The 20,839-nt window shown below is 36.7% G+C and overlaps 1 protein-coding gene across 6 annotated transcripts in view; it reads left to right on the top strand.

Moving 5' to 3' along the window:
* TOPBP1 (DNA topoisomerase II binding protein 1) overlaps positions 1 to 20,839 on the top strand; it is a 62,046-nt gene that overhangs the window by 27,465 nt on the left and 13,742 nt on the right. For 5 of the 6 annotated variants that reach the window (XM_032333348.1, XM_032333375.1, XM_032333355.1 and 2 more), the window contains 10 exons: positions 667 to 878; positions 2,136 to 2,422; positions 9,564 to 9,737; positions 9,829 to 9,938; positions 14,602 to 14,725; positions 15,304 to 15,450; positions 15,569 to 15,671; positions 17,670 to 17,862; positions 19,218 to 19,438; positions 20,459 to 20,625. In XM_032333348.1, coding sequence (XP_032189239.1) covers positions 667 to 878; positions 2,136 to 2,422; positions 9,564 to 9,737; positions 9,829 to 9,938; positions 14,602 to 14,725; positions 15,304 to 15,450; positions 15,569 to 15,671; positions 17,670 to 17,862; positions 19,218 to 19,438; positions 20,459 to 20,625 — 1,738 coding nt within the window. The remainder of the gene's footprint in view (positions 1 to 666; positions 879 to 2,135; positions 2,423 to 9,563; positions 9,738 to 9,828; positions 9,939 to 14,601; positions 14,726 to 15,303; positions 15,451 to 15,568; positions 15,672 to 17,669; positions 17,863 to 19,217; positions 19,439 to 20,458; positions 20,626 to 20,839) is intronic. The other variant, XM_032333362.1, reaches the window with a different exon arrangement.

Here is a 20,839-nt window from a genome sequence, read left to right as displayed (position 1 = left end):
GCCTGGATGGCTCAGTGGGTTAAGTATCTGCCTTATGCTCGCATCTTAATTCCATGGTCCTGGGATCGAGTCCCAGGTCATAATCCCACGGTCCTGGGATCAAGTCCCACATTGGACTCCCTGCTCAGTGGGGATCCTGCTTCTCCCTCTGCCTGCTCTGCCTGCCACCCGCCCTTATACTCACACACATTCTCTCTCTCTCTCTCTCTCTGGCAAATAAAATCTTTCCCAAAAACCCCCAATATTTTTTAACATACTAGTACTTCCCAAATATTCATAAGAGATTGTGTCTGAAAATGCTTTGCAAAGACATAGTGGACTGGAAAGATACAGTGTGTTATTCATACCCTTTCTGTGCTCCCTAGCTATTCCATGCCTCCTTTTGGGAAGAAAGACCCAATATGGGTAGGTGATGACTAATTAAGGAGGTAATTTTCCTGATTAGTTCTTGAAAGTCTAGTTTAATTTTCTTAATGTTTTTATAAAAACTTTTACTGTAGCAATACATTTTTACCTTAGAGTAGTCATGTAAGAGGGTTTGAAAATATATGAGCTTTTTATCAGTGAGTATTATACATAGAAGTCTAACAACAGTTGTATTAGAAACTTCTTAGCTTGCTCAGTTGTGTTTATGACCATTTGTTTTTATTTAAATATAATTTTCAGCGTTCAAGAATTCTTTGTTCGCAAATCCAATGCAAAGAAAGGCATGTTTGCCAGTACACATCTTGTATTGAAAGAACCAGGTGGTTCTAAGTATGAAGCTGCCAAGAAGTGGAATTTACCAGCAGTCACCATATCTTGGCTGTTGGAGACTGCTAGAATGGGAAAGAGAGCAGATGAAAGCCATTTTCTGATTGAAAAGTCTGCTAAAGAAGGTTAATACTTTTATCTTGTCCTTTTATATGTATTTTTACAATTTGATGGTCTCTGGAATATGAATGTGTTGAATCTTGTTTTTAGAAGTTCACTGATTTCTAGTTTTCACATTGAGTGTTGTGCACTGCTGTTGAGCATTCCTTATTTGGTGGCAAAATAAATGTGTTCATAGCACAGATTTAATTTTTATCTGCTCTCTACTACAGGCAGTGTCTGAAAGCTGGAAGATGCAAAACAATCTGGAAGCATTCTGGGGTCTCAGTGTTTGAAGTCCAAATTTGTGGGCTAGGATCCCATTTATTGTTTCTTCTGTGGCTCACATTGACACACCATGTCATTCATGTGCTCTCTCTTCCTCTCATCTTTGGACTTCTGCATCTTTTCTCTGGCCCACCTCATGGTTGCCTCTTTGTCCATATCTTTCAGCCCTCCAAGCTTGGATGTTATTTTCCGTTGGGAAGCCTTCCTTGACTCCCAAGTATGGCCTTTGTCTTGCCAAATCTCCCTCCATTATCCCCTTTAAACCTTTGATCTCAGTGTTCTAATATCTAGTTTGCTTTCATGTCTCCCTACTCAGTTACAAGCTCTGAAAGGGCAAAGAATATGTGTGTCTTGTGCATAATGTATTTCCATTGTCTAGCATTGGACCTGGCATGGCATAGCCATCTAATAAGCTTTTTTGTTAAATATTGAAAAAAGACTGGTGGGAGGACACAGTAGAAGACGATGGCATCCCTGGGCAAACTTCCAATAGCTTGGGAACAGCTCTCAGAGCCATTATTGCTTACCCAAACAGACTGGAAATTTTAGAACTGAGGCAAAGTGATACTTAAGTCATATTAAAATTTCACTAAGAACTTTATAAAATCTTCACTGTAGTTGTTAACTCAGAGTATATGTAATTGTTTTTGGTTTTTTCCCTTAATTCTGTCATTCACCAAGATAACACTTATATAATATTTGGCAAATCATGAAGTTTATTAAAAAATACTTCAAGTTAACAATAAAATGAAACAGGAAATCTAATTTCATTAATTGTTTCAGTTGATGTTCTGTGTTTAACTCAACATATATTTTAATGTATTATTTGGTTTGTTTCTTGGAAAGTAGGTATATAATTTTGTGATTTAAAATGTACTTGAGAATTTACATGAAAACTAATAATGAGACATAAAAATAGCACTTTGTGTATTCATCTTCAGAGATAAAAGATGACTAGTGGCTCACATTTGTTTCTTCTCGTTTTAAATCTCTAGAACAAAGTGTGGAAACTGAAACAACAAACAGGGTGAATCTAAACCCAGGTACTCCAGAGCATCCTGTTGCACACCTGGAAACTCATAGGAAAACAGCCGTCACGCCTTTAGATATGAACCGCTTTCAGAGTAAAGCTTTCCATGCTGTGATCTCACAACATACCAGACAGGTTTCGGCCTCCCCACCAGTGGGACAACCACTTCAGAAAGAGCCCTCCTTACATCTGGATACACCATCAAAATTTCTGTCCAAGGACAAACTCTTCAAGCCTTCCTTTGATGTGAAGGTAGGGATTACAGAATATGGTCCTTGAGTTAACAATTAATAATTCATAGTATATGAAGTAAATAGTTAAAATATAACTTATAATAATAAGTTAATTGAAACTCCAAATTCTGCATCACCTCTAGTTTGTGGTAGTAAGTTCTCCAGAGATACTGGCAGATCATATTATCGAGTCCCTCCATATACTTGGGGTTGAGATAAAAGTGGAAGGTAAAATGGTGTGAAATCGGGACTGGGTTCAAGTCCTACATCTGTCATGAGCAGTATGACTCTAGGCAGATTATTTAACATATCCAAGCATAGACTTTTTCCTTTGTATAAAGAGGATATCACTTGCTCTGAAAACTCACAGATTTATCTGAAGGATCAAATGCAATGGTGTGATGAAATAATTTTATTAACTATGATATAAACCCATTGCTACTTATGTTTTTTTTTTTTAAGATTTTATTTATTAATTTGACAGAGATCACAAGTAGATGGAGAGGCAGGCAGAGAGAGAGGGAAGCAGGCTCCCTGCTGAGCAGAGAGCCCGATGCGGGACTCGATCCCAGGACCCCGAGATCATGACCTGAGCCGAAGGCAGCGGCTTAACCCACTGAGCCACCCAGGTGCCCCGCTACTTATGTTTTGATTCTAGCAGTATACTCAGTGCTTGCTCTCCAAAAATGTGTCTCTTATCACCTTATCTTGCAGTCACTTCCCTTGAAAAGATAGGTTAAGTCTGCGTCTTTGTTTGATCTCCTGAGCACTGGAGGATGGCTCCCTTTCTGAGAAATTCATTCCCAGATCAAGACATTATTTGGCAATAAACGGTTTCCTCTTATTCCCCCAAAATGATTTTCTTTACTATTCCTTTAGTAGCTGTTGGCCTTTCGAATGGCTATTGAAATCATTGTTTATGATTCTTTTTATCCATGAGTCTTTGCACTGTTATTATACTAGTCATCTATTGGAGTTTTGCTGGTAGGGTATTAAGAAGCAAGGTTCTGGGACACCTGGGTGGCTCACTCAGTTAAGTGTCTGACTCTTGATCTCTGCTCAGGTCTTGATCTCAGGGTCTGGAGTTCAAGCCCAATATTAGGCTCCATGCTGGGCATGGAGCCTATTAAAAAAAAAAAAGCAAGCAACATTCTAATAATTTTTACTGGTGTGTTAAGAAGTAGGTTTATAGAATTTATAGATTGTTCATCTTCAGAAAATAAATATAAATTGATACTTTGGATAGTTTCACTAAGCAAAACCTGTGCTCGAAAAAGTAACTTTTTGTGCTATGATTAACACTGCTCATTATGCCTTAAGAAATAGAGAAAAATCACTGGTTTGAGACCTGAGATCTAGAATCAGCCTTCTCCTTTGCTTCTTGCTGTCTTTGAAAGAGGTCAACCTCTTTGGGCTCCATCATCTTTATCTATAAAATCATAGGGTATATCTAGATGATCTCTAAGGTCTCTTAGCTCACAAACTTTTTTTTTTTTTTTTAAGATTTTATTTATTTATTTGACAGAGGCAGAGAGGCAGGCAGAGAGAGGGGGGAAGCTGGCTGCCTGCTGAGCAGAGAGCCCGATGCGGGGCTCTATCCCAGGACGCTGGGATCTTGACCTGAGCCAAAGGCAGAGGCTTTAACCCACTGAGCCACCCAGGCACCCCCACAAACTTTTTGAATAGTAGATGAAATGACACTAGTAGGGAAGAAAATAAGAATATTCCCTGTCATTGACACTGTTCTTCTTTAGATACCTTGCAGAAAGCTGATGGTTCTAAATAGTCTCAGTGAAGACACAAAACATATTTAAAAATTTTATTATTTAGAGTCATAGTTCACTTAGGAGTGTTTTTTTTTTCTTTCTTTCTTTCTTTTGGGGTGGTGGTTTGGGGGACTTTTATCTTTTTGGTAATACATAAAATGGTACTTCATCTTACAATCAGTGCTTCTTCAAATTGATGTAATATGGTATATTGAACTTTGTACTCTGAAAACAGAAGGGGCCATAAAATAATCACAAAGTTGAATACATTAGGCCTCATATTTTAAAAATCTCCTATTGGGGCGCCTGGGTGGCTCAGTGGGTTAAGCCGCTGCCTTCGGCTCAGGTCATGATCTCAGGGTCCTGGGATCGAGTCCCGCATCGGGCTCTCTGCTCAGCAGGGAGCCTGCTTCCTTCTCTCTCTCTCTCTGCCTGCCTCTCAGTATACTTGTAATTTCTCTCTGTCAAATAAATAAATAAAATCTTTAAAAAAAAAAAAAATAAAAAAAAAAAAATAAAAATAAAAATCTCCTATTTAATTTTTAATTGGCATCAGAGAAGTACAGCAGATGTGCTGCTAAATGATATGTTAAAGTTAAGTTAAAGTTAAAATATGTTAAAGTTAACAGCTGGAAGGCTACTGTACATGTTCAGAAGATCATTGCCAGGTACCTTAGAGCCTTCCTTATGCCTCTCCTTCATCACTGTTTCCTCCTTCCTCCTGGAGGTAACACTCCTGACTTCTAACACTAACTTTGTTATCCTTGTTTTTTTTACTTTTAAATATTATATATTATGAATATAATATATATTCTTTTTTTGTTCAGCCTTTGTTTGAAAGCTGTGTCCCTGTTCCTTTAACTTTAGTTCATTGATTCCATTGCTGCAGAATATTCCATTAAATGAGTATACCATAATTTACATTTAGATGGCTACTAGATTTTTGCTCTTACAAATCATGTAGACATTCTTGTGCATGTCTCTTAGAATATGTGTGCATGCATTTCTTTTTGGTATATACCTAAAAGTGAACTTGCTGGGAGAGCAACTTTAGTAGAGACTGACAAATTGTCAAAGTGGTTGTACCAGTTAATAGTCCTACTAGTAATGTGTTGAGCACCCAGTGTTCCCCATCCTTCTCAATAAAGAATTATAAGGTTTGAGGTTATTATTGTTAATATTGTTTTTACTTTTCACTTGGAAATAATTTCTTTAAAATGTTGCAAAATAAAAATACTAGGAGGAATACTCATATACCCTTTGTTCAGAAATAGAGTTTTCATTACTTTCCAGATGGAAACACTTTGTTTTGTTTTTATTATTTTATTACATTGTGATCAGAGTGTTGTTTATAATATTTCTACGTCATAGAACTTACTGATGTTTGTGCCCTGATATATGTCAATTTTTGAGAACATTGCTTGATTTTTTGAGAACATTTTATGAGCAGATATATTCTCCAACATGGATAGTCTTTGCTGTACACAGGCATACACACAAGATCGAACTTCTTGATAATGTTGTTTAGATCTTTTATATCCTTTCCTGTTTTTTGGTCATTTAACTCACTCATACTATGTGTTGTTTTTAAGTTTCAGTAATATGGTGTGTTTCTCTTTCTTGGATCTTGTGTGGTTTTGTTTTTAGATAGATGATTGGTATGTTAACTAGTACATAGATATTACAACTATTAATGTAACTTAGAATGTGTTCTTTTTCTCATGTAATACTTTCTGGCTTGAGGTCTACTTTGGTATCAGGATTTCAATCCGTACCATTTTATGATTTTCATTTGCATTATAATCCTGTGTAATCCTTCATTTTAACCTTTGGAGATTGCTGCATTTTAAAGGTAGAATTGAGCATAGAATTGAGATTGGCTTTATGAGCCATTTAAAAAAATCTTTTCCTTTTGGGGTGCCTGAGTGGCTCAGTGGGTTAAAAGTTAAAACCTCTGCCTTCGGCTCAGGTCATGATCCCAGGTTCCTGGAATCGAGCCCCACATCGGCTCTCTGCTCAGCAGGGAGCCTTTTTCCTCACCCCCCCTCTGCCTGCCTCTCTGCCTACTTGTCATCTCTTGTCTGTCAAATAAATAAATAAAATCTTAAAAAGGAGAAATCTTTTCCTTTCAACCAGGTGACTTAATCTGTTCACATTTAATATGATTTCTATTTGGTCTCAATTCTGTCATATATTATAATTAGTTTACGTTATGTATGTATGTATGTTACATGTTTCTTCAGGTATCATGTCCTCTGTTTTTGTTTTTGTTTTTGTTTTCCTTTTATTTAGGAAAGGGTTTATTAGTTTTATTCTTAAGGTGCCCTTAAACCCCTATCTTAACCTTATGTCAGTTGTAAATTATATGATTTGACCCCTACTACTGTTGCAGTCAGTAATCTTATTCTGGTTCCCCATTTTCTCTCTTCCACTGTTTGTTTGTTTTTTTTTTTTTTTCTTCAATTTTTTATAAACATATATTTTTATCCCCAGGGGTACAGGTCTGTGAATCACCAGGTTTACACACTTCACAGCACTCACCAAAGCACATACCCTCCCCAATGTCCATAATCCCACCCCCTTCTCCCAACCCCCCTCCCCCCAGCAACCCTCAGTTTGTTTTGTGAGATTAAGAGTCACTTACTGTTTTTAATTACATTTATCAACTTTGTCAGAAGATAAAATGTTTATTTTTTTTTTTTAACCCATGAACCTCACCCTTGTTTAGTCTTAACTCTACAATCAAATATGTGAAATGCTTACTGTCATTAAGGACGAATGCACTACAGGAGGAAGTGCATCCTCTAGAATATTTGAGAAGGACATATGTACAATATTTCCTGAGTTCTGCACATTCAAAACCTTTACCAGGGCCTTGTTTATTCGACAGATTGGATGTATTGTTCTTGGTTTGCATTTTTTTTTCTTGAGTTTCCTGAAAATGCTACTCTACTGCTTCCTTTCTTTGTATAAATGTTTTTGAAATTTCTGATGCCAGTCTAACTATGTTGTTTTTGTAAGTTATTTTATCTTTTTTGCCAGAAAGCCATGTGGCGTTTTCTTTTATCTTTAAAATCTAATGATTTTACAAGGGTATGTGTAGATAATGATTGATCTCCATCAGATTTCCTTAGTACATGGCAGGTGTTTAAATGTTTGGAATTTGAATCCTCTAAATTTTTGATCTGAGAGAGTAGATGAATGGAGCTCTGGTCAGCTGAGTTGAATGGAACAGGTTGGGATCAGGGCCTCAGACCGAGAGTTTGTATTTTCGACACATAAAGTTAGACGTCCAAGTACTGTTGTCAGATAGGCAGTTACATGCATAGCTTGAAGTTTGGATAATGATCTGGGCTAGAGAAAGAAATTTGGGGATTTGAGTTTGTAGGTAGTTATTCAAGCATTGTATGAAGTTGCAGTAACTGAAGCAGTATGTCATCACATGAGTACTCATATTGATAAACAGGATTACACCCCACAGATTGGAAAATGTATTATATGATAAAGATAGCATTCAAATCAGGCAGCTGAGTAACCATCTGAGAAAACAGTTGGGATGAAAACTCACCCCTTACACCAGAATAAATTCCAGAGGATTAGATATTTAAATATAAGAAATGAAGGCATAAAGATTATAGGAACAGGCCATGAAAGAGTAAGTTTTTTTTTCAGTAATGCCAGTGTTAGGAGGACCTTTTTAACTATAACATATACCTCAAAAGAAATAAGAGTCATATGAATCTGACACCATTAAAAAATTCTCCACATTCAACTGCAGATTTTATAAATGTACAATAAAAGTATTTAAAAATTCTCCATGGCAAAGTGGTGATGCAACATGGGGGCTTAAGTGGGTAGAAGAAGAATCAATGAAACAAGATGGAATTGGGAGGGAGACAAACCATAAGTGACTCTTAATCTCACAAAACAAACTGAGGGTTGCTGGGGGGAGGGAGGTTGGGAGAAGGGGATGGGATTATGGACATTGGGGAGGGTATGTGCTTTGGTGAGTGCTGTGAAGTGTGTAAACCTGGTGATTCACAGACCTGTACCCCTGGGGATAAAAATATATGTTTATAAAAAAATAAAAAATTAAAAAAATAAAAATAAAAAAATAACTAGGTAAAAATAAAAAGAAAAAAATTCTCCATGGCAAAAATTGACAGCAAATTGAAAAGAAATGTGCATATATCTCAATGTATATGTATGCATATAAACTCTTAGAAATATATTCAGACAAGTGAATAACAAAAGAAAAAGCAGGGCCCCTGACTCTCAGTGTCAGCTCAGGTCACTATCTCAGGAACATGGCATCGAGCCCTGTGTCTGGGTCAAGCTCTGCTTGAGATTCTCTCTCTCCCTCTACCCTTCCCCCAACAGTCTCCCTCCCTCTAAATAAATAAATATTTTTTTTTTTTTAAGACAAAGTAATGGGGAAAATGGGCAAAGTTAGGAAGAGATAGCTGTCACAAAAAAATTAAATGGAAATATCATACATTCATAAAGATGTTTAATCTTATTTAGTATTAAAAGGTGGAAAATTAGAGCATACAGTTAAATTTTTTTAACCTATCAGATGGGCCAAAAAGAAAAATCTGATTACCCACTGGTGCTGTCAAACATGTTAGGAAACATTCTAATGCTTTGTTCATGATGTGAACAATGTCAGCATTGTTACATAAATTTTGCTTAAATGTTTCCTTTTGCAAAATGATGTGTGTATAAGGTTGTTCGCTGCATCATCATACTGGCAAAAGATTGTTAATCTAAATATTCATCAGTTGAATAGTGGTAAATCCAATCAGCTGTGTGCATGGAATACTATACAGATGGAAAAGAGAATGAGCAGCGCGGCCTGAATAACAGTGGCCCCTTCTCATGAGGGAACTGTAGGTGACATGGGAACAGGAATATATTTTGTCCTTTTGAGGATTTTTCACAATTCTCAACTCCGTCAATTTATTAACCGTCAGATCTTGCTTATATCCATCCTTGCTTGTTTCCTTCCATGTTTATTGTTCATTCATTTTGCTTAATTTTATCTGCACCTCCCGCTCTGAGATTCAGCCCAAATGTGATGAGCACAGCTGAAAATGTGAGCATGTTGTGAGTCTCTTTGGACTCATTTGCTGAACAATATGAAATTTTTTTTTTTAATTATGTTCAGATGCAGTTAATACTTCATTCTTTTTGTTTGAAAGAAAACTGGAGGCTAAAGCTATAATCCAGTTAATTTTGAGGTTTATCTCTTCTCTCTTTACCTCTCCCTTCCTCTTTCCTTATACTATTTACCTTCCTTTTTCCTTCTGTCCCATCTTCTTCCCTCCTGTCCTTTTCTCCTCTTCCTCCTACATTTCTTTCTCCCCTTTTCTTTCTCCCCTGACATACATATAGGATGCACTTGCAGCCTTGGAAACTCCAGGAGGTCCTAGCCAGCAGAAAAGGAAACTGAGTACGCCACTTTCAGAAGTCATTGTCAGAAACTTGAAACTTGCTTTGGCAAATAGCTCTCGAAATGCTGTTGCTTTGTCTGCCAGCCCTCAGCTGAAGGATGCCCAATCGAAGAAGGTAGAATTAGATCTCTTATTAAAAGCAAATTATAGATAAAGTATTTCAAACAATAATAGTTGACCTTATGTCTTTTCTTTTCCATGGGCAGGAAGAAGCCCCCAAACCACTTCACAAGGTAGTGGTATGTGTGAGTAAGAAACTCAGTAAGAAACAGGGTGAACTGAATGGGATTGCAGCCTCTCTAGGAGCAGATTACAGGTAGGTGACACATCTTTCTGTTTTGGTACTGATATTGTCTAAACATATAGGAAAACCTAAACCTATTGTGTGCATTCACAAAGGAACATTTACTTTGCCTTTTAACATGCCATATTGTCTGCAGTATCTCCAGTTGATTTGTCATTTACTTCAGCCTTGGAAAATACCCTTTCCAGTTATCAATTCACATTGATACATGTATTATTTAGGGTTTGTGCAACCCATATGTGAGAGCCTATTTTGTACCACTCACTATTCTAGAAACTTGGGTTCCATGAATTATGAGTACAATCTAGAAGAATTCTTGCCTAATGTATTTAATAAAAGATTCATAGGTATATTGACTTATATGAGGTGTGAGATTAAGCATATTTGTACCTTAGTGTGTTTCAGAGTAGAGCTCTTCTGTGAGCAGTACTGCAGCCATCCAGGCATTCAGTGGTCTTTTTGTAGACTGGTTTAATTTCTATTTATTTTCACTACTTTTGGAGACAGAGATTATCATATCTGCCCTCCACCTGACAGCCAAGCTAGAGACAGACCTCCAGCAGAGATGGCATGTGTGCCAGGGATTGAGAGAGCCTTACCCGTGCCAGCCAATCCTGAGTCCCTCGTATTCCACTGTCTGCGGTGCTACCTTTCTTGATCACTTCTATTCAGCCATTTATAGATAACATAATGATTGGTTCTACAAGTCATAGTTTGAGAAACACATTTGGCTCTATCTTCCCTTTTAGTTAAGTGTTATTTTGGTTAGCTTGCTATTTGATAGATCAGGAGAATAAAAATAAAATGTATCTGAGAGAGTTAAAAGCATTTTAATGTGTTTAGTATATCTGTTGTAGAAAAGAAAAAGTTTCTTACCTTTTAGAACTAATAATTATATTACCTGCTTTGTGTATTATTATATAATATCTACTATATGATTATATATTATCATATTACCTTTTACCAGTTGCTGAGCTCTTAGTATGAGCCAAGCTTTATCTATCTCATTTCATTCTCAAGAGTCTTGTGAGGGTATGTGTATTTGTCAAAATTGAACGCTTTATTGTATATTCACTTGGCATCTGTACTTGATATAAGACATAAAAGGAACCTGTAGAACTTGACTTTTATTAAGACTTAAGATGATAGTCCTCGGGGCACCTGGGTGGCTCAGTGGGTTAAAGCCTCTGCCTTTGGCTCAGGGTCATGATCCTAGGGTCCTGGGATCGAGCCCCACATTGGGCTCTCTGCTCAGGGGGGAGCCTGCTTCCTCCTCTCTCTCTGCCTGCCTCTCTGCCTACATGTGATCTCTCTCTGTCAAATAAATAAATAAAAATCTTAAATTAAAAAAAAAATTCTAGTCCTCTCAGTGTGAAAATAGAATCTGTTACTGAAATTGGTAAGTAATTCAGATTTAACTGATTAAAAGTTTGCTTAAATCCATTCCTTGGGACACCTGGGTAGTGCAGTCAGTTCAGCCAAAACTCTTGGTTTTGGCTCAGATTGTGATTTCAGGGTCATGAGATTGAGCCCTACACCAGGCTCTGCACTCAGCAAGGAATCTATTTAAGACTTTGTCTCCCTCTCCCTCTGTCCCTCCACCCCTACCCCCAACTCGTGCACATGCTTACTCACTCTCTAAATAAATTAATCTTTAAAAAAAAAATCTATTCCTGAAAGGGATTTCTCAGATTTGGTGTTAGATGAGAGAGAAGGAACACTTTAATACGTAGAGGTTACAATATTTATATGTTTATAGAGTAATGTGTTCTCAAATGAAAACTGTCCTACTTTTTCCCATCCATAAACTAGAACCTGAACATCCTGAAGAGATTATCTGACACACCTCCTGCTTCCCACTGTTAAACACCTAGGCCAGAGCTCCTCAGTATGTCATAGCATTACCTCTCCTAAAAGGATTTCACAAATATGACTTTTTTTTTTTTTTTTAAGTAAAGCACCACACCCAATGTGAGCCCAATGCCGGCTTGAATTCATGACCCTGAGATCAAGACCTGAGCTGAGATCAAGAGTTGGACACATAACCAACTAAGCCACCCAGGCCCCCCATAACTTAACCACTTTCATAATTTTAATAAATGAAAGTTATCAGAAGGCACAGAATCATAAAATATATGTTTAGTATGTAAATGCCTGTGGCTGATGACACTGGAAGAAAACAGAGTATTCATATGCTTACATACATATGTAAAATACTTAAAATACTAGAGCCCCAAGATCAAACAGATACAGAGACTCAAGATACCATGAGCAGCATTTCCTTTGGTAACAGGACTTTACCAAGATTTGTTCACAATTGGGCAAAGTTACAAATTAAGCAAAGTATAGTCTTCCATCAGTTGCTCAGTAGTTGGATGTCCTATATATTAGTGTATATTTAAACTGGAAAAAAAAACCAACAAAAAACCTACTTGTGTTTTTAAGTAAAATAGGCCTCAGGCTTATCTAATTGTAAACAAACTTTTTTTTTTTTTAAGATTTTATTTATTTATTTGACAGAGAGAGATCACAAGTAGGCAGAGAGGCAGGCAGAGAGAGAGAGAGAGGAGGAAGCAGGCTCCCTGCTGAGCCCGATGCGGGACTCGATCCCAGGACCCTGAGATCATGACCTGAGCCGAAGGCAGTGGCTTAAGCCACTGAGCCACCCAGGCGCACAAGAAACTTTTTTTTAACCTCTGAATTTGTGTCAGGACATTAGAAAATCATGCAAGATATGGGATAATTGTATTTATAACTGTTACTCAGAATTTCTAGCATCCCTTGAACTTATTAAATGCTATTAGTGCCCCTCATCATATAAACACATTATTGTAACAACAAAATCACTCCCACATATTTACAAAATAGCTTGTAAAGTAACAATTTTGCTGAAAGCACTGATCTAGACCAGAGGGTCAGCCATCTGCTTTTGTGAGGTTTTTTTTTGGAATACAGCCATGCCTATTAGTTTACATATTATCTATGACTGATTTAATACAAGGCAAGAGTTGAGTAGTTATAACTTTTTACAATTGCAACTATAACAGCTTTTTGCCCTGCAAAGTCTAAAATATTATCATTTGATCTTGTGAGAAAAAATTTGCTAATTCCTGATCTAAACCATCTATGCCCATTGACAGTCTGTCGTTAAAGGATCTCCGAGGACTGAAATTCATAGTTTCCATATCATCACAGTGAGGCATGAAGCAAGATGAATCGGGCAGATACGTTCCTCTATTTTTTTAATTTATAATTTGTTTAAGTTTGTATTATTTTCCCTAACATCAGAAGTGGAAACAACTATTAGACTAACAACTAAATCAGGCAAGATGTTCTTTACCCCTGTTTTTAAGGAAACACAGACAATAGAATAGGAACTAGAGATGTTTATAATTTAGAAGGAAATATGGCTTCTTAATTTGTTTAATTTGGCTATTTAAAAAGTTCAGAGATATTTCTTATTTAGTAAATGGAAAGTGTGTTAAGTGTCCATGATGAGAAACCTCTATTTTGGCGATTATATTCAGAAATATAATTTTTACTTTTTTACTTTCTCTTTGGTTTTTACTTGATTTTAAGAAGTATAATATGTATTTTACAATTCTTAGATTATTTTCCTAGGTCAGGAAACCATTACATGGGAAGAATCAGGAGATTGTAGGATAATGTAATCCTTTTTTTTTTTTTTTAAAGATTTTATTTATTTATTTGACAAAGATGACAAGCAGGCAGAGAGGCAGGCAGAGGGAGAGGGGGAAGCAGGCTTCCCGCCGAGCAGAGAACCTGATGCAGGGCTCGATCCCAGAACCCTGGGATCATGACCTGAGCCGAAGGCAGAAGCTTTAACCCACTGAGCCACTCAGACGCCCTGATAATGTAATTCTTAAGAGTATGGGTTTTGAAGTCAAAACTGGCTCTGTTACTTACTGAATATTCTTAAACATGTTACTTAACCTTCAGTGTCCTTATCTGTAAAGTGAATATAATAATATTAATGTGTTGGGATTGTTGAGAGGAATGGCTGACATATTATAGAAAGAGCATAGTTTATGGGCACCTGGGTGGCTCAGGTTGATCGATTGCCTTCGGTTCCAGTCATGATCCCAGAGTCCCAGGATTAAATCCCACATCGGGCTCCTGGCTCCGTGGGGAGTCTGCTTCTCCCTCTGACCTTTTCTCCTCTCATGCTCTCTCACTTTCTCTCTCTCTCTCTCAAATTAATAATTTTTTTTAAAAAGAATAGTTTATTGTGGTGCATATAGCAGATGTAGAATGACTAGTAATTGCCAATACCTGGAGGAGAGATTGAATGCTTAGCCTATTTTATTGATTTGAAAATACCTTTATTGTTACTCTAAGGTGATACTCATTGTAAAAAAAAAAAAAAGGAAAGAAAGAAAATTTAAACAATTCAAAAAAGTATAAAGAAACAAGTAATATTTTGAAAGACTGCCCTCCAGATTTTTCTCTGAACTTACATACTTAGAGATATGTATGTAACATTCGACAAAAATAAATAAATAAAATAAATGGAGCCTGTCATTTAACGTCCATGTTTACTCTAGATCGTGAAAGTTTTGTGAAGGTGAATATATTCCATTCCCAGAGAATAATGATCATCTTAAACTTAGATATTTCTCTTAGTTATTTGTTTTTAAAAATTTGGTTGTTTCAGATGGAGTTTTGATGAAACAGTGACTCATTTCATTTATCAAGGCCGACCAAATGACACTAACCGAGAGTATAAATCTGTAAAAGAAAGAGGAGTACACATTGTTTCAGAGCACTGGCTTTTAGAAGTAAGCAAGATTTTCTTTCCTTCCCTCTCTATTAAATGAGAATGTATACAAACATTGTTTTGAAGACACAAACCAGTTTCCATGTATGTAAACAAGTTTGATAACCTTAGTTAATAGTGCACACTTCATTTCTTTGGCATTAAAAACTTAAGATCAGTCCCTAAATACTTAACAACTTCTTAATGGGTACTCTTTCTGATTTCTCTGATTTCTCTTTCTGATTTCTGAAATTATGTGAAAGATAACATTACTGTAATTTAAGGAGAATTAATTTAGCATGCCAATGCAGTTTAGAACTATTTCTTTGCTTTCTGAATATTTCTAGAAGTATGAATGATTCCTTGGCAAAAGCAAGGAATGAATTAGATCTTATTCTTAAGTGTACATGACATTAAAATTAGAGCAATTTTGTCATTTGTATGATGGTATATTTCAGTATCACCTACTTTTCAAAACTTTAATTCTGCAAACTTTTGCCACCTTAGGATGTAATATATTGGTTGTCCTTATTCTACTTCATGTAATTTATTCACTAAGATGTTTTTCAGTCCTGTTTAAAGCATGCCGTTGTATTGCAGTGTGCGCAAGAGTATAAACACCTTCCTGAATCTCTTTATCCACATACTTACAATCCCAAAATGAGCTTGGATATCAGTACAGTGCAAGATGGCAGACTCTCTAATAGTCGACTACTCTCAGTGGATTCAGCAACAAAGGATGATGAGGTAGATAATATGGATGACACATTTACCCCCTCCTTAAGCTGAATGTCTAATCATATGGTGCTTTGAAATTTTATGCAGTGACTTGGTTTAAGACATTGTAACTTTTCTCCTTAAATAGCCAGATCATTTGCCTGTAGAAGAAAACGATATAGACAGTGTGGCCACCAGTAACAAAGAATTAGCAACATCAAATGGCGGTGGAAGGAGTGACTCTAAAGGAGGTAAAATATTTTAAATTACAAAAAAAATTTGTTTACAAATATATTATCTTTCATACAGAATGCTTCCGTTGCATAGAAAAACAGTTGTTTTCTGTGTCGCTATAAAGCATGCGTTTGAAGATTGAATTAAAGTTCCATGCCAATCATTAAGTAATAATATACAAAGCTTTAGTGATTTGTAAGTGTCAAACTTGTGAAATCTGTGGAACTAGGTATTTTATGGAGGTAGTGTGATAGCCCTATTTTGCTAAAGGTAGGTGGGATTGGTGGTTTTGTGAAGATTTCTTCTTCAGTTCAGTTCTTTTCAGTAACTTCCAAAAAGCTTTGGTGTATTATACATATGACATGGTTTAAAGGTATGGGAGGATGCATGAAGAGTTTCTCCCACCCTTCCAATGTTTTTAGTTTCTTATGTTTTTGAGTTATTAGAGTTGTTTTATGCATACATAATCATAAGTACATATGTTCTCCCCTTCTGCACTTTAAAAGATATGTATAAAGGGTAGACATACTATATATGCTGTTTTACCCTTTGGTCCTTATCTTTTTTGCTTAATAGTTTAACTTGCGGAGTGTTTGATTTTGGTACATGAGCTTCTTTGGTCTTTTTCTTTTTTCTTTCCTCTTTTCTTTTCTTTTCTCTTTTTCAACTGTCTAGTATTCGTTGGGTTGACTGAGGAGAAGAAGAAGCTATAAAGCAACCAAAACTGATTATTTGAAGTTTTTAGGATTGCAGTCCAGGTGATATAGTCCACTGAAACTCCTCTAATTGCAAGCGGGGAGTACAGGCTTATATAGGCAAAAACCAGATGGCTATATAACTTGTTTTGAAAGAAATATGATTGGTGCTGTCAAAATTTGTTTGTTTGTTTTTACGATTTTATTTATTTGAGAGAGTGAGCAAGAGAGAGAGAGAGAGAGCACAAGCCTGGTGGGGGCAGAGGGAGAGAGAGGAGCAGGCTCCCCACTGAGCAGGGAGCCCGGTGTGGGATTCGATCCCAGCATCCTAGGATCATGACCTCAGCGGAAGGCAGACATTTAACTGACTGAGCCACCCAGTTGCCCCTGGTGGTGTCAGAGTTTGAACTGACTAATACAAGATTATCATTTGGCTAACAGGTATTAACATCTCTCCTTCAGTTCAAAATAGAAGGATATGTTCTAGGAAGTGTTGGAGTTTGCAGTTGACAAGTCGCAGTTGACAGAAGTTAGCAATTCATGGTGTTCTGGGAATTGAAACAGGAGACTGTGTGCTGGCCCTACTTCCTTAGCGTCCTTTGACTCTGTTTTAAGTAACTCTCTTAGCAGTGCTTCATTTTGAATCTTCTTTCACAACTGTGTGAATGGCCATTTAGCCTGTCCCTTTTGTGGGCAGCTAGTTTATTTCTGATTTCTTGCTATTACAAAGAGTGCTCCAATGAATAACTTTGTATCTAGATGTCCTATTTTTAATGGATTAATATTTTCTATTTTCCTTACTCATCTTATCCTACTAGAGCTTTCCTTATGACTTATCTATTTGGTTAGTCCCACTCAGTTCATTCCAAAAATATTTAATTTAGTGCCTCTTTCTATATTTAATCTACAAGGAAACCAAAGGTAAATAAATACTGTGGTCTGCTTTCAAGGACCACAGGGGGAAAATCACATATGTTAATTCCTGGAGTGCACCTCAGAGTGTGGTACATAACACAGGAGAGGGTGACAAGCAGGCAGAGAGCTCTACAAAAGGGATAATCACCAGGTCTTAGCAGTGTGTCTTAGTAGAACTTCTTGATTTTTTTCATACGCAGTTATCCTGGTAAGGACTGCCTTTGTGTTCTGCAGTATTTGCAGTATTCCTTGTCTTAGTGCATTACTATAATGTGTAGTAAGTCAATAAATGTCAGTAAATTTGTGTTCAGCCAGATCTAGACAAAACAGTTAATGTGTATGAGATGTGATAAAAAAAGAAACTTAAAACAAGAGAAAAAACTTAATTGTTTATGTGTTTTCAAGCTCTGACACAGACCTTGGAGATGAGAGAGAACTTTCAAAAGCAGCTGCAGGAGATAATGTCTGCAACATCAATTGTGAAACCCCAAGGGCAGAGGGCTTCTCTTTCAAGAAGTGGTTGTAACAGTGCTTCTTCAACCCCTGATAGCACTCGATCTGCCCGCAGTGGGCGAAGTAGAGTCCTGGAAGCACTGAGGTATGTACCTGTCACTGATGGTGGAAAGGAGTGACTCTGACTTGTGAGAAAGGTAGTTCATTATTTAGGTTCCTACTGCCTCAGTTCCATGAGTTAAGCCTAATTTTGCACCTTTCACCGGGGGTGGGGGGGGTGGGGATTGCGATCTGTAAAGCCAAAGATTAGACTATCAGGATCAGGAAAAGTGTTATACACTGGGCTTTGTTTCGCACAAACTAAATATATTATGTATTGGTTGTGTGGCCTTTTACTGGCTTGCTTTTCCTTCCTCCTTGGCTTTTTCTCCTTCCCTCCCTTGTTCCAAGCAGTTCTAGAATTCTTAACTTTGGGATAGGAAGCAGACAAGGGTTTGTTCCATACAAAGCAACTGCTTTCACGTTGTGGTATGATTAATATTTTTTATTACCCCCCCCCCGAGAAATGATTTTAAGATCCACTTTGCCTCCTTTGCAATGGATTCAATCAGTAATTCTCTCTATTCTGTCATGTTAGTGTTAAATAATATTAGTTCTAAATTAAAGTTATTTCTTACTAGAACTACAGGTATTTTGTATACATGTGGCTTTTTATTTACTATACTTCAGATCATGTGTTGTCATTACAGGGACCCTAAATCTTGTGCCAAGTCAGAGTAGATAATTAAACTCAGAATAAAAGGCTATCTTCCTTGTTTTTGAGTCAAATGAACTGTGGGGGTGCCATCAGCTTTGGTAAATTAAATTTGCTAAGATTCCACTTACATATATATACATAGAAGGAAAATAGTTGGAATTATATTTACTCTAGTGAAGTTGCTAGAAATTATGACATAAAACACACTTTACTCTAGTTCAGTATATGGCTGCTCTATCTTAGACTCTAGGAAGTTTGGTTACCAAGAGCCAAAGGGACCTTCTTTTAAGGCAGATTTTATAGTACTAATTATAGTTTTTATTATTTCAAGTGATAAAAATACAACATCTCATAAGCAAAGTAACCAGTTTACTGAACATTACCATGTTTCCTTTCCCTAAGTCTGTATAATTAGAAGAAATTCCATTTTTAAATACAGCAATCATTTTAGAATTTTAAAACAATTTCTTGACAATAAACTTTCCCCTTTGAAGTTTTAAATAAATGGAAATTTAGTCAAAAATGGTGTTTCCTTTTCTAACTAAAATATTTTGTCAGTTTCTGGAAGAAATATTTTAAAAAGAAAAAATGTCCCAAAGTGCATTTACTCAATATTTGAGGTAGCTTACTCTTTGCGGGCATATAAAGGTGAGCCTCAAATTTGCCATCTACCTTATGGAATTTATGAGTATAGATTTTGTTGTAGTTAACTGTTTATCAAAATTGTCGCTTTTATTCCTTAGGCAGTCACGTCAAACAGTACCTGATGTCAACACAGAGCCCTCCCAGAATGAGCAGATCATTTGGGATGACCCAACAGCCAGGGAGGAGAGAGCAAGACTTGCCAGCAGTCTGCAGTGGCCTAGTTGTCCCACACAGTATTCAGAGCTTCAGGTTGACATTAAAAAATTGGAGGACTCTCCTTCCCAGGAGGCTTTACGTGACTCAGAAATTGCTAAACAGGGTAATGAAAAGAAATCTATTCATTTGTTTGTATAAGTACTTGTTAACTTCTTAAAAATAGATAAGCATATCGCAGTTCTCTGAATTACACATGCAAACAAACAAAAAAAAAACTTGCTAGATATTTCTGATTTCTGTTTAAATATAAGAGAAAAGTTACTATGAATTGAGGTAACTTGTTAGTAAAATTGAAAAATATATTTTGATTCTTAAATTTGGAAATTGAGGATTGGGCAGTTTTTTCCATAGTTTTCCCTATTGTTCTTCCTCTCATTCTCATCCTTTATTTGTATCATTAATGTTTGTTTTCTTCCCAGTCATCTTATTTTCATCTAAATCTTCTAAATTCCACCCAGCAGGTACCTACATTTGTTCTTTGGATTTGTATGTGTTCCCAGTTTTTTCCCCTTGGGCTTTACCTTGAAGACAAATTGATTCCTGTCTTTCATCTTTGATCATCTTTTTTCCCCCCATTTTCTCGTATCACATGGTTATGTCTCTGCCCTAGGTAGATTTTCTCCAAGTGTAACATGACTTTCATTTTACAAATTTGGGTTACATTGTTCTGATGAAAGCCGGGTAGTTAAAATGTTGGGAGGGGCACCTGGGTGGTTCAGTGGGGTAAGTCTCTGCCTTCTGCTCAGGTCATGATCTCAGGGTCCTGGGATGGAGCCCCCCATCAGGCTCTCTGCTCGTCAGGGAGTTGGCTCCCCCCGCCCCGCCTGCCTCTCTTTCTACTTGTGATCTCCCTCTCTCTGTCAAATAAATAAATAAATTTTTTAAAAATAAATAAATAAAGGGTTGGGAGGAGCCCACAGATAACACCACTTGCCTTTTTAAAAAACTAATTAATTGCATTTATTTATAAGCTCTAGAAATAGGCTATTTCTTTTTGCATGTACTTTTCACACCAGAATTTGTGTTTAATTTCATCTTGGTTAAGACAGATGAGAATATTTGCCTCAATTTGTTCTTAGTCATATTTGGATAACATCACACTGCAGCATTTTATTGTCCTCAGCTGTCTGTGATCCCGGAAGCGTGTGTGTGACTGAAGCTCCAAAACCCCCAATCTCTGAAGAACTGGAAACACCGGTAAAAGACAGCCACCTAATCCCTACACCTCAAGCGCCCAGTATTGCCTTCCCCCTCGCCAACCCACCAGTGGCTCCACATCCTAGAGAGAAGGTTAGTTTATCCTTAGTATGATGAAAACCTTTTTGATATTGCTATTATGCTGCATTAGAAATTTGCTGGTACCACTATTACGAGTTCGCAAATGTTGAAAACTGCATTTCTCTGCATCCTATTATTTCTGTATTTGATAAGTCAAAAAACTAAAAATGTCACTTAAAAGAACCATGTACCTGATTGATAACCTTTTTAATGTTAATTTTTTCTA

This window comes from Mustela erminea, chromosome 1 (genome assembly GCF_009829155.1).
Source record: "Mustela erminea isolate mMusErm1 chromosome 1, mMusErm1.Pri, whole genome shotgun sequence".
Lineage (NCBI taxonomy): Eukaryota > Metazoa > Chordata > Mammalia > Carnivora > Mustelidae > Mustela > Mustela erminea.
This window is presented reverse-complemented; position numbering and strand designations above follow the sequence as displayed.